The sequence below is a fragment of the Erithacus rubecula genome (genome assembly GCF_903797595.1).
Source record: "Erithacus rubecula genome assembly, chromosome: Z".
NCBI classification, from domain to species: Eukaryota; Metazoa; Chordata; class Aves; order Passeriformes; family Muscicapidae; genus Erithacus; species Erithacus rubecula.
The window spans coordinates 10,037,697-10,050,360 of NC_136661.1; the positions used below are offsets into that span (position 1 = coordinate 10,037,697).

General features: G+C 44.6%; 1 protein-coding gene across 1 annotated transcript; it reads left to right on the plus strand.

Annotated features, from left to right (window-relative positions):
• Positions 1-2,137: 2,137 nt before the first annotated feature.
• On the plus strand, positions 2,138-11,001 carry CRHBP (corticotropin releasing hormone binding protein). Its single transcript, XM_079330573.1, has 7 exons — positions 2,138-2,282; positions 2,713-2,806; positions 3,434-3,591; positions 5,567-5,777; positions 7,356-7,504; positions 8,774-8,891; positions 10,274-11,001. The coding sequence occupies exons 1-7, from the start codon at positions 2,202-2,204 to the stop codon at positions 10,429-10,431; spliced, it is 969 nt and encodes a 322-aa protein (XP_079186699.1). The 5' UTR covers positions 2,138-2,201; the 3' UTR covers positions 10,432-11,001.
• Positions 11,002-12,664: the final 1,663 nt, after the last annotated feature.

Here is a 12,664-nt window from a genome sequence, read left to right on the forward strand (position 1 = left end):
CACATCATCAGCAAAGGATATCTGAGTTCAGCTTTTACACCAATGTTACACAGAATATTTGTACGCTCAAAACACACTCCAGGGTGTTGCATAGAAATTTCAAAGTCACCATAGACCCTCTGTGAGCAACAAATTACAGCAGATATGAAGGTGGTATCTACTGTCCCTCCCACCACCTTGTTTATTGGAGAAGGACACTCCCCTCTCTTATCTGCCAGCATGACCTCCAGACTGTGAAGCTTCCTGCTTTTCTGGGCACCTCCAGGGGTGAATGTTGTGCTAAGCCCAGATCTCAGCTATCCATAGACAAGAGTTTAAACTATGGTGGCATCACTGCTGGTATGTTTCATTCTGAGTAGATCACCTCACATCTGGTTTAACACAGTCATAAAATTTTAGCTGCAATGCCATGTGTCCTTCGCTAATCTTTGGAGTTCAATTCTGAAATCTGAAATCTTCAGTAACAAATTCACACACAATCAAACATGCTGTTCTTCACTGAAGACCTTCAAGGAGTCACAGCAAGATAATATTCCAGTCTGACCATTCAGGAGGCACTCAGGCAGCCACACTCTCTCCACCAGAGACTTTAACTGCTGGCACCCAAACTCCTTCACAGCAGGCAGCTCCAGTGATCCAGTGGGTCCCCACTCAACTCCCTACACATCCCACACTCACTCAGCTTCCCTCACCAGTTCAAACCCAGGTTTCCCACAGCAGAGCCTCAGACTTCTGCCTCCTTTAAGTAATTTTATAATGATGCAGCAACAGAATAGAAACCTTCAGCTCGTGCCTCCAGAGAGGGACCTGAACCAAAGGAACTCCTGGGTTTACATCCTTACAGTCTATGTATGTGAGGATGTCCAAATGAGTCCTTGACTCTTGCTGTATCTCTGAGGGTCTGGTCAACCTGCTGGTGCCACAGGTCCCTGGGCCTTCTGGAATTCAAAAGGTTGGCAGTTCCCAGCCTCTTTCCTTGGGCTCAGACTCCTGCCCCACCAAGCTCGATCTGCAGCCCTCACTGCAGCTCACACCCAGCTCCCTGCACTGAGTATTCCTCAGCACTCAGCATCTGAGGTACAGGCTGGGGACTGGCAGGGCAAAGTGGGACACTGCAGCCAGAATTTGGGATTGGATCCTGCAGAATGCCTCTAAGGAAGGAACTGGAGGGGTCAAGCTATAATTTTAATCTCATCAGTCTCTTTAGAGAGTGACCAAAAGAATAGCAAGTAAGGCTGGACTCCTCTGCAGCCTCTTCTGATCCTCATGGTCTCCAAAGCGCCTCTCACCTTCTTGATTAATGTTCCAGCCATCCTCTAATGCAAATAGGGGCTAAACCCTTCAGTTTTTCAACAAAGCATGTAATTCCCAAGGAACTTTGATGGATTTCACCTATATACCCTACATCTAATACCTCTACTGAGTTTTCGATTTTTAACACTCTGTAGAGCTACGAATTTTCACTCACAGGCTCAACTTTTAAATGTCTCAGGTTTTACTTGAGGATCAAGGCTGAAGCAGTATCAGGAGTTCTGTGACAAGTATGCCCTTTGGAAGCCCAATTTCATAATTTCTGTGTGAAAGCTGGTTTTGGTGGGAAGCGCTGTCTGGTATTGCCTGTGTGCTTGCTGCAGAGCCCTGGAGGGATGCTGGCACAGGCTGCAAACCTGCCTGGGATGCAGGGGTGCCCAGCCAGGCCTGGCCAGGGGGAAGTACCCAGCACAGGCACAGGCACAGGCACAGGCACAGGCACTGCATGTCACAGAGCAGCAGAAGGTAGGAAGCCCTGCAGGTCTGAAATACCCTGGGACTGCCCCGGGAGGAGGGAGGGATGCTCGCTTTGGAGTAACTGGAAATAAACACATGAATGCCCCATGTACACAGGAATTGGCTATCTTCCCCAGAGGTTTACAGCTATTCCACCAGAAAGATAAGGAGCAAAGACATCTGCCAGAGAGGGGAATTCAACCGTCTTGAAAATTTGTGGCTGTAATTTGGACCCTTGTCATGCCCACGTACTGTGTCACTGCGAGAGGAATTCAGTTACCATGGGTTACCCTATCAGTACGGGGACCAAGTGCCTCCCCTCCCAACAGCTCTATAAAAAGAGTCGCTCCAAGACACCCCAGCAGCTTCTGCATACCGGCACAGACCCGGGGAAATTTGGCCACAGCGGGACGGCCGGCAGAGGAGGTGGCAGCATGCCGTCTGCTTTCCAGTTTCAGTGCCACCTCGTTCTCATCTTCCTGGCAGCCTCCAAGGGAGAAACCAGATACCTAGAGGTGAGCAATAGGGCTGATGATTAAACACCTCACTGTGCTTTTAGCTGCTGTCTTCTAACTTGTACTCTCAGCTTTCAAGCATTGTGCTTTATTCTCTCCCTTTCCTACCCTACTTCTCCAGCATTAAATTTACGCCTGCGTAACATTAATGTAACAGTCCCATGTATTCTGTACTACCCCTCTATTTATTTCTGCTCAGCGAGTTTGTTAAGGACTTAAGAGACCCAGTGCACTTAGCTGCTGGGCTCACCTCTTAGATGCCAGGTTTATTTCCCCCCTCCTGCAGGTTGGCAGCTTTCTGCCTGAGCTTTTCCAGCTGCACTGTTTCTTGGAGGAGGGATGTAACGTGCTGTGCCTGTTCTTGGGAGGTGCAGGGAGGGGGCTGCATTTCACTTTGCCCCAGACTCTTTTTGCTCTCATCTTTCACCAGGTGAGGGATGCTGGTGAAGATGACCCCTTCCTACTCCTCAGTGAAGATCTGAAGCGAGAGCTGTCTGCAGGACAGATCTACCGGCGGTCACTCCGTGAGTTCCTTTGGTGCTCTGGTAGGGACTACTGGCAGGTGGGAGAATCCTGGGAGGATCCTCAGGGAGGAGAAAGGTCTAATTAGGACTGACATAGCTGCAGGAGCTTTTTGCAAGACTAGGGAGAATAAGGACAAAGCATTAAACCCGCAGAAATCTGTGGTTTGAGGAAGGGGGTTGGGGTTCATACCTGATGGTCCCAAATAACTGAAGGAGGATGGGGATTCCCCACCCATGTCCCTAGGCAGGGTCACATTTACGAGGGGTGGGGCAGGTGTAGCAGCTGTTTCTGGAGAGAAATCTGAAAGAATTGAGTGTTTGTGCATTTGTGCACACATACACACAGAGTTTTCCGCTCAGAGATGCAGAAACACCATCCCCCCAATCCTCTCATTGCACGTTTGTGCTCACACCTGCGAGTCACTATTTTTCCTCTGATGCTCAGCAGGCTCCTAATTGCTTCAGCAGGCTCCTAACTGCTTCAGCAGGCTCTCTCTGCCCTCACTGCCAGCCGGATCCCGGAGCGGGGGGGGTCTCTCCTATCCCCTCTTTCCCTGCACAGCGGGAGCTGGCACTGTGTCCCAGCAGAGCAGGCAGAGGCAGCAGCCCTTTGTCCCTGCTCTCCAGGGTGCATTGACATGCTGAGTACAGAGGGGCAGTTCACCTTCACCGCAGACCAGCCGCAGCTGCACTGCGCTACCTTCTTCATCGGGGAGCCCGAGGAGCTCATCACGGTGCACTACGACTTTGTGAACATCGACTGCCAAGGGGGGGACTTCCTGAAGGTAAGGGGCTGCAGGCGTCTGCTCTGCTCTGACTGTGATGTGTTTGCTGCGTGTGCAAGGGGCTGGCGAGCGCGTGTGCACATCTGTGTTGTGTGTGTGTGCACAACACAGGCTTTCCCAAAGCAGCCACCTCTGGGGTGGCTTTGAGGCACTCTGGGTATGTGTCCCCCCATAACCACTCCTCTAAAGCAGAGCCAGATGCAGGATGAGGATCCCTCCCCTGACTACAGTACTGGCTCTTCCGAACTTTTCCAGAGGCGCCTCTATGAAGTGTCTCTACCAAAAATTTGGTCAGTAGGATTTACTCACTGCACCGTGAATCACGAGCCCTGCAGATAATGATACAGATCTCTGGATCGCTGTTATTGCTCTGGGACCTCTGTTCACAGGTCACTTAGCACCAAATTAATAGTGAGTGGATCATTGCAGGCTTTCTTCTAAATTCCCCTGCTAGAATTTTTCAGGACATTGGCTCTGAACAGAAAGAGGCTCATGACTTAGAGCCGTTTATATTCCAGTGTTAAAAAACTTTACCAGCACATTTCTCTGGCAGGCAGGAGCATTCACTGAGATCTCAGTCAAGGAGAGAAGGGGAGGCTCGGTGGTCCCTGGCTCCCCTTGCCTTGCACTTTGCCCTTTGTGCTGAAAGGGCAAGGCACAGGACAGACCACATCCCTCAGGGACAAGCTGAGGTCCAGGGACAGGGAGAAGGAGGAAAGCTGCCCTTTAGTCCTTTCCTTGTCTCCTGTTCCCTTTACACTAAAGAATTCTGTCCTGCCATTCCTTATGGCTAAGATCTCTCCCTATGCGGCTACAGAGAGGCTGATTTCAGTCTCCTGTGGGTCTAAGGCTTTTGTACCTGGACTGATGGTCACTCATGGAGGCTAGAAAAAAACATCAAGATGTCTTTTATGTTTTATTGAGATTTCCTTTCTTTAGTAAAGGTGTCCCGAATGCCTTTGTTATATACATATATATATATATATATATATATGTATCTTCAGAAACCTGCAGTTCTGGCAAATCTAGAGACAGACTCTGATTTTTTTTCATCAGGAAATCCCACATACATAAGAATTATTGACTGAAGTGATGGCTGAATCTGGTCCTTGAATTTTGGGAGTATTGACTGAAGTGTTTAAGAAATTACCCTGTGAGAGCAGCTAGGAGGGAATTGAAACAGCAAGGCAGGCAACTGCGTATCTATGCTAGAACTACAGCACATTTTTACACAATTCTCTGAAGAGGGTCAGGGAAAGTTGTTGCTTTCCTGTAATGAAGGAAATATTTTTAGAAGCTGATGCTTAAGGTCCAGACAAATAATGCAGGACTTGTTTTGCTTTCTAGTGGTTAGGATAAGGTGAAAGAGCTGACACAAGTGAGAACAATACATTTGTCAAAAATTTATGCCAAAGTTTTTTGTATTCCAATATCTCTGGAAGGTCACTGGAACCATTAATGACAAGCTGTGAAGCATAGATGGTGGAAAATTACAGGCCAGATCAATTGACATAGTTACCAGAGTTTGAAAAGATTTCTTATATTTCTAGTGGCTCTCAAATCAGGCTGGTCAAAAACTTCTCATAATAACACTGAAATTACCAAAAAAAAACCCAAAAAAAACCCAAAACAAAAACAGTATGTGATGATACTGAAGCAAAAAATATACTTCCCTCAAAAAAAAAAAAAAAAAAGAACAAAAACAAAACAACAACAACAACAACAAAAAGTTGTCACCTGAAGGAGATAAAAACAACATTAAACATTATACGTATCCCTTTCCTAAACATCAGTTGAAGCATGAATAATAAATGTTAGGAAATCAATAAATACAAAGAATTTTTGTTTTCAGGTTGAGGCTTTGAACAGATTATATAGTGTCAAAAGAAAAGAGTGTCTGTTACACTTCATATTTCTGTTCTCTGCTGACAGAGCAGTAAACAAAACCTTTTTTTATATAATTGAACCTCTGTAGGTGTTTGATGGATGGATACTCAAGGGAGAGAAATTTCCCAGTTCCTTGGACCATCCTCTCACCACTTCTCAAAGATATGTAGACTTCTGTGAAAGTGGGGATATTCAGAGGAGCATCAGATCATCACAGAACGTGGCAATGATCTTCTTCAGGATTCAGCAAGCAGGCAATGGATTTACTGTCACAGTCAAGAAAAACAGCAACCTCTTCCGTGAGTCTGCATTTCTTACCAACAAAGGGGCTTGAATTTGGGGCTGGGAGCAAAGAGAAGGTTTTGCCTTGCACTGAATTTTCCCACTGTGGTTATCTGCACTGACATGGCTGCAGGGGAACCCACGCTCACCTGCATGCCTGCTGGCTTGTGTGTCCCAAGAAAAAAAGGAGCTTAAGAGACCACACAGGCTGCAGTACGCCAGACCATAAGGCTCTTTCTTTCAAATAAGATCCCTCCCAATCCAATATTGGCATGTTCCAAGATATTTAACTAGAACAAATAGTATTAATTTAGCAACTTCAATCTCAGCGTTTTCTAGATGTGGGTGAACGATGAGGAAATAGCATTTGAAAAAGTCAGCAGTAAAATGAGTGTATTGAATGGTTATGTGGTAGCTATGAGAGATACATGAGCACAGGGATTTATCTGCAAGTTCTTTCCTCTGAGCTGGCAAGGCACAAATTATCAAAGAATCATAGAAGGGCTTGGGTTGAAAGAGGTCATGAAGATCGCCTTGTTTCAACCCCCTCGACCATGGCCAGGAATGCCACACACTAGACCAGGTTGTCCAGGGCCTCATCCAGCCTGGTGTTGAACTCTTCCAGCAGTGGGACACCCTCAACTTGACTGGAACACCTGTTCCAGTACCTTACTTGAATTATTTTTTCCAGAGAGGGCAGGACATTTAACAAATACTGTTCAGGCCAGTCTGATTTATCTGCCTAATGACTCAAAGTAACACAACACAACAAAACAAAACAAAACCAAAACAAACAAAAACCAACCAACAAAACAACCAAAAAAGCAACCAACCAAACCCCAAAAACCCAAACCAAACAAACAAAAAATGATCAAAAAGTGCCAAAAACCCCCAAACGGGGTGTCTGCTATGTCTTTACTCCAAGTTATTCAGACTTGAGGCTGCAAGCTGGGTCCCTACTCTGGTGTGGCTTCATGCTCATGGATGTGATTATTGTATTCAACTGCTAGAGGTGGCTGGTGTCTGTCACCATCCTGCTAAAGCAATTGCAGGACCCCAGATCTATGTCAAGGATTCCTTGGGTTACTCACATAGATGATAAGTTATCCTTTACCTGAACTCTGAAGTTTGAACTTAAAGATAAAATCACATTCTCATTTCAATGAGATATTTTGCAGTGTAAGGAACTCCAGTTCAGAGAAGCAGAATAGGATTTAGGGGGTTGCTGGCAATATCAAAACTGTCAAAACAAAACACAGTCCCTCCTCCACCCATGTTTAACCTCCTTCAAACCGACAAACTGCATGAGCCCTTGACAGCCCCTGATGTACAGATTTCAGGTGTGAGCTCTCCTATTGACTGCTTCACCCTCAGGTTCTGCCAGACCTCATGCTACACAGTAAACAATACGAAAATTTTAAGGAACAAATACAATGCAAGAACCTCAGAAAATGCCATATACATTTTTTTCAGCATTTGGTTGTTACTCACAGTAATTAAACTATCTCTGGGTTTTTTGCTACTGTAATTATGTAATTTTGCTACATGCAGTGATGACTTGACACATAATTCTTGTACCTTCTCCTGTGTCCCAGCTTGCAATGTCATCTCTCAGACCCCCTCAGGAAGGTTTACCATGGTCATTCCTCACCAGCACAGAAACTGCAGCTTCTCCATAATCTACCCAGTGGTAATAAAAATATCTGATCTTATCCTCGGACATTTAAATGGTCTCTTTTTAAAGGTGAGATCTTTATTTCCTAAGAAAATATTAGCATGTGCAAGTTTTCTGGGCACAGAAGAGGGAAAGGGGTGAAGCAGGATTAGGCTGTGGCACAGGCATGGGTGCTCTGGACCTCTTGTGTGCACACTGGGGGCCCTGGTTTCTCCCAGAGAGGAGAGCTGGGGCTGTCTCTCTTGCTAATGTCTCTGTAACATTGCAATGGCAGCCAAATTTTGCAAAGTACCATTAATGCATATAACAAGGTAAGGATTTCATTATAAAGAAAGGAGCACTCTCCTCAAGAGCTGCTTGTCTGTATTTAAATTAATGAAAGCAGTAAATGCTCTGAAGGGAGAAAGGAGCCACTAATAGCAAGGTATAACCACGGACAGAGTACAAACGAGCCCCCCATGAGTGCCTGCTCCTCTGCTCTGATCTGGGGTATTTGGAGCTTGGTGGCAGACAGAGAGAATGGGAGCTGTTGGTGATGCCTGAGAAGTTAAGAAGGTGCCAATTCCAAAATCTTCAGAAGAACAGAGCAAGGAAATTTGTTCTCTTCTGTCAGTGAGTCTGACAGCCTGAGTTCTTCAAGGACATTGCCAGTGTCTGAGCAAGCCAGGTTTTAAGAGATGGGCAAGTGAATTAGTTGACTTATTCTGTGGTGAGCAGAAAAGGACAACAGCACAGGAAGGTAAAGAAACCAGGCACTTAAATAGCAGCACAGGGGTGACAGCCCAAAGGTGCTCAAGGTGCCCATGCAAGATATTTTTGGCAAACAGCATTAATTTCAGAAGAACTGTGGGTTTAATATAGATTAAGCCATTGTTTTCAGAAAAGACTACTCTTTTTGTTAATTTCTACCTGAATTGCTCTTTGCCACAATGCCACATTTTAGCATTTTTTTAGCAGTAAGTATGGTGTAGTGGTACTGAAGTTACTGCCTGCCAGCTGAATGTAGGCATGCATACAGCCCATGCTTGTATTAATTTGATTTTATGTCTGAGCATTCAGAACTAGATTGCTTATCTGATTTACAAACAGTTGAATCAACACCTTTTTTACTAGTCAGTAATTTCCAGAGTCTACTTAGGTGTCTCTTTGGAACCCCTTAAGAAAATTAACTGACTAATGTCAAATCAAGGTACTACTGCTCAGAATGAGAAAGTGATTTTGCACATCTTTAAGCACAGGGGATTTCCAAAACCTACTGTTAGCTTCAGTAATGTCTGCAGGACTGCTACGTTTTAAAGATGAATGGTGAATAACTTTAAATAACTCTACCTTTTTAAGAAACCATCTGCAGGATGTGCAGGAGTGGGAGATTTTGTAGAGCTTCTCGGAGGAGCTGGCTTAGACCCATCCAAGATGTTTCCACTAGCTGACCTCTGTCACTCCTTTCATGGGTCTGGTAAGAACTTCTTCCAATTACCTGCACGTAATAAAATAGTTAACCATTATAAGACATGCAGAGACCCCCACACACATCTGGACTTCCTGCTAGACTGGTGAACTTCACATTTAGCAGAACATGAGAGCAAAAGCTATTCAAGCCATGGTTTGGCTGTGTATTGCAGCACACCCATGACCACCTTCATTTGCCCCTTTAGTAATCATTATGACAAAGCTGAATTAGACATATTTTTTAAATTCTTGTCTTATGGCAAAAATAAGTATTAGAGGGTCAGCACATAAAAAGGTCTGGAAATTCACACCAAAGAAGGCACATTGTTACATTTTCAGTTAAGGAGCTTTTCTCTCATTTACTCAGTGTTGTCCAGGCCTTTTCTGCTGCAGAAGTAACACATACCCCAAGAGCCTCAGAGTTCCCATTCTCTGCTTTGAACCTGCTGGGGCTCTGAACCTGTTTCACTATCATGCTAGTAAGTAACTTCTTTCTCCCCATAAAAATAAGAACCTCCAGTTTCCCTAATATTCAATAGCAGACTCCAATGTGTGGCAGTGGTATGACAGACTAACCCCTGTGGCACACCTGTCATACCTCAGCAGTATCAACAGGGCATTGGAGAAGCAGCATTTCCACAGAAAATGGAAATTTTTCAGAGCAGGAATTACCTGGCCCTTGTGGTCTCTCTTGTCCTTCATCACACCACAACTTAACAGTCCAGGCAATGTTCAAAGATTTAACTGGTGAGTGCTGGTGCTGAATGATAATACTGAGCACTGCAATGAGATTAAAATTTGTTTTCCTGGTGGTCTGAAGGAAGTGAAAATCCATCTCAGCAGCTCCTGCCCTCCCAGTGACATACCAGATTCCTCCTCAAGTGAGGAAGCTCCCCCAGTTCCCCAGACAAAAAGACTTTGCCAAGCCTCCACTCAAATGGCAACAGTTAATGACACACTTGATTTCCCTCAGAGTGAGACCACATGCTGGGTACTACCATTCGAGTTTGTCTTGATGGGACTGTCACATGCCTCTGATCCTGTGAGGAATGTCCTTACACACAACCCCACTCATCCCTCCAACAGGAAACATTTCTATGTAGCTCATTTTGGCTGTCTGCAGGATATAGTACCATTACCCTTACCCATCACTGGTGGTACCTAACAGTAGCACACAGACATGGAGCAGCATTGTAAAGCAAATCTAATAAACACAAAAATTAATCAGCAGTATCATTGTCAGCAGGTCATTATGACACATGATTTTGCTTTATTTCCAAAATGTATCGGTGCTTCATAATTCCCATCATTATAAACATCTCTTTTCCCTCAGTTTCTCTCATATAAATGTATCTTTATATCTCCTTTATACCTCTTTTCCCTAAACAGCCCAAATGAAGATTGGCTGTGACAACACTGTGCTGCGAATGGTCTCCAGCGGCAAACACATCAACCGTGTGACATTTGAGTATCATCAACTGGATCTGCAGGAAACAGAAACAAGAAAGGAGAACAGCATTGAGGAATTCTGCTTTCCTAGTATCTGAGAAACCAGGACACACATCTTCACGTAGTTAACGGAAATCAAGTTCTATAATAATGGAACTTTTCCTTTAAGTAGCTGGTGGTGTCGAGCCTTTCCATAAGCATAATTCTTTTTTCATACAAATCAGTCATCCCCATCAGCAAGCAGGAAAAAGCAACATATATATTAATCTTTGTTATTATCATTATATTCTTTCTGCAATGTTTAAGCTCATTTACCATATCAAAAAATTAATAGCAACAATAGAAGGGTGTGTTTCCTGTATAAATATTATTAGGAAAATAGAAAAAACCCTAGTCTGGGGATATATGAAACTTACAATAAATACAAACTTCATGCAGCAGCTTTATCCTTTTATATCAAGTATAAACAAACACAAAAAAAAAAAAAGATGGTGAAATATAATTCCAGTTTTGTAAGAGGAAGACCAACATGAGTGTGAGTAAAAACTACTGTTTTACTTATGACTATAAATGTGCTATTTATTTCTAATGACATGTTTTTAATAAAAATTTATAGCATGAGACTTCCTTACACAAATCCAAACATAAATAAATACATTCAAAGAGTTGGCAAAGAGTTCTTATGTTGTATTTTTTCTGAAGAGGTCTTTTAACATACTGGTTAAACTTCCTAAGTCTTGTGCAGTTTTCTGGAAATGGAAGTTTTGAATACATGTGAAAAAATGCGAACTATTATGAGCAAAGATTTGGTTTCTCAAGGTTGGTTACCCCTCAGACAGAGTAAGTTTTAGCAGTACAGTTACTGGTACTTTTCCTCTTTCAGACTTTTTAGCCAGGTGTCCTGCTGACCCTCGAAGGCCAGGATACAAAAATACAGATTTATTTTTTCCAGGCCTTTGGTGTCCCAGAAAAGGAGTGTCAGCCTTGAAGAGCTCTGGGAAGCACAAGAAGAACAGAGGACCAGAGTTGTGTCTTGGGTTTGAGAGCAAGTTCTGATTGGTATGTTTTCTGGGAGTGATACCTGGCAGTAACAAGAGCAAACTGTTCCTCCTCCAGGGATCAATTAATGGTGAAACCTGATTAATCCAGCCGCATTCCTGAAATCTTTCACTCTAAATTATGGCTCTTAATCTCGTAGCATTCATCCAAAATCAGGTGTTGATTATTCAGCAGCTCTGCAGTTAATCTCCTGGACTGAAGTGGGTGAAAACCACAGGATGCCTCAGACTCTCCCTGTTTTGGTTTTGGAAGCCCTGTTTTTGTGACTGACTCATGAACAGATGGATGCCTTTGGCAGACTGGTCAGACTCAGGTGAGAATATCTACCCTGCAGGGCTGTGTTTATGGAAAAAGTGGGGATTGTGGGAATGTTTCACTTCATTCCAAGGAAAACAGACAAAAGTGCTGCTGGTTATTCCACAACATGAAGCAACCCTGACTTGGTTATCTGGGTGGGGGGTTCTTGGCCATTGCATTCCTGCTCCAGCCTCATGCACACCACTGTGGCTTTCTGAGCCATGCTGGAGTGCTGGGAGTGTTGGTGTGACAACCTAGCATCAGAAATAGCACATTCTGTAACCCTAAAACCATAGAATGGCCTGAGTTGGAAGGGACCTTAAATGTCATCTAGTTCCTGCTGTGGGTAGGGACACCTTCCACTAGACCAGGTTGCCCAGAGCTCCATCCAGACTGGTCTGGAACTCTGCCAGGGATGGGACATCCACAACTTCCTTGAGCAACCTGTTTCAGTGCCTCATCACCCTCACAGTAATTAATTCCTTTGCAATACTTAATCAAAATCTAGTGTCTTTCTGTTTGAATCCATGCCTCTATTCCTGTCACTATATGGTCTTGTAAAAGGTCTCTCTCCATTTTCCTTGTGGGCTCCCTTCAGGTACTGGAAGGCCACAATTAGGTCACCCTTAAACCTCTTTTCCAGGCTGAAAAATCCTACTCCTCTCAGCCTGTCTTCATAGGAGAGGTGCTTCATCCCTGATCATCTTGGTGCCTCCTCTGGCTTCTCTCCAGCAGGTCCATGTCCTTCCTGTGCTGGAGCCCAGAGCTGGTGCAGCACTGCAGGTGGGGTCTCAGCAGAGCAGAGGGGCAGAATCCCCCTGGCCCTGCTGCCCACTCTGCTCTGGATGCACCCAGCACACGTTTGGCTCTCTGGGCTGGCAGTGCCATGGCTGGGTCATGTCCAGCCTCTCACCCATCAGCACCCCCAAGTCCTTCTGGGCAGAGCTGCTCTGATCTGTCCATCCCCCAGCCTAT

Bases quoted from the DNA above. Each gene is read 5' to 3' on its own strand.
- CRHBP (XM_079330573.1), top strand. From the start codon at position 2,202: ATGCCGTCTGCTTTCCAGTTTCAGTGCCACCTCGTTCTCATCTTCCTG. The intron at 3,592-5,566 runs GTAAGGGGCTGC...GAACCTCTGTAG, and splicing joins AAGGGGGGGACTTCCTGAAG to GTGTTTGATGGATGGATACT. The intron at 5,778-7,355 runs GTGAGTCTGCAT...CCTGTGTCCCAG, and splicing joins GAAAAACAGCAACCTCTTCC to CTTGCAATGTCATCTCTCAG.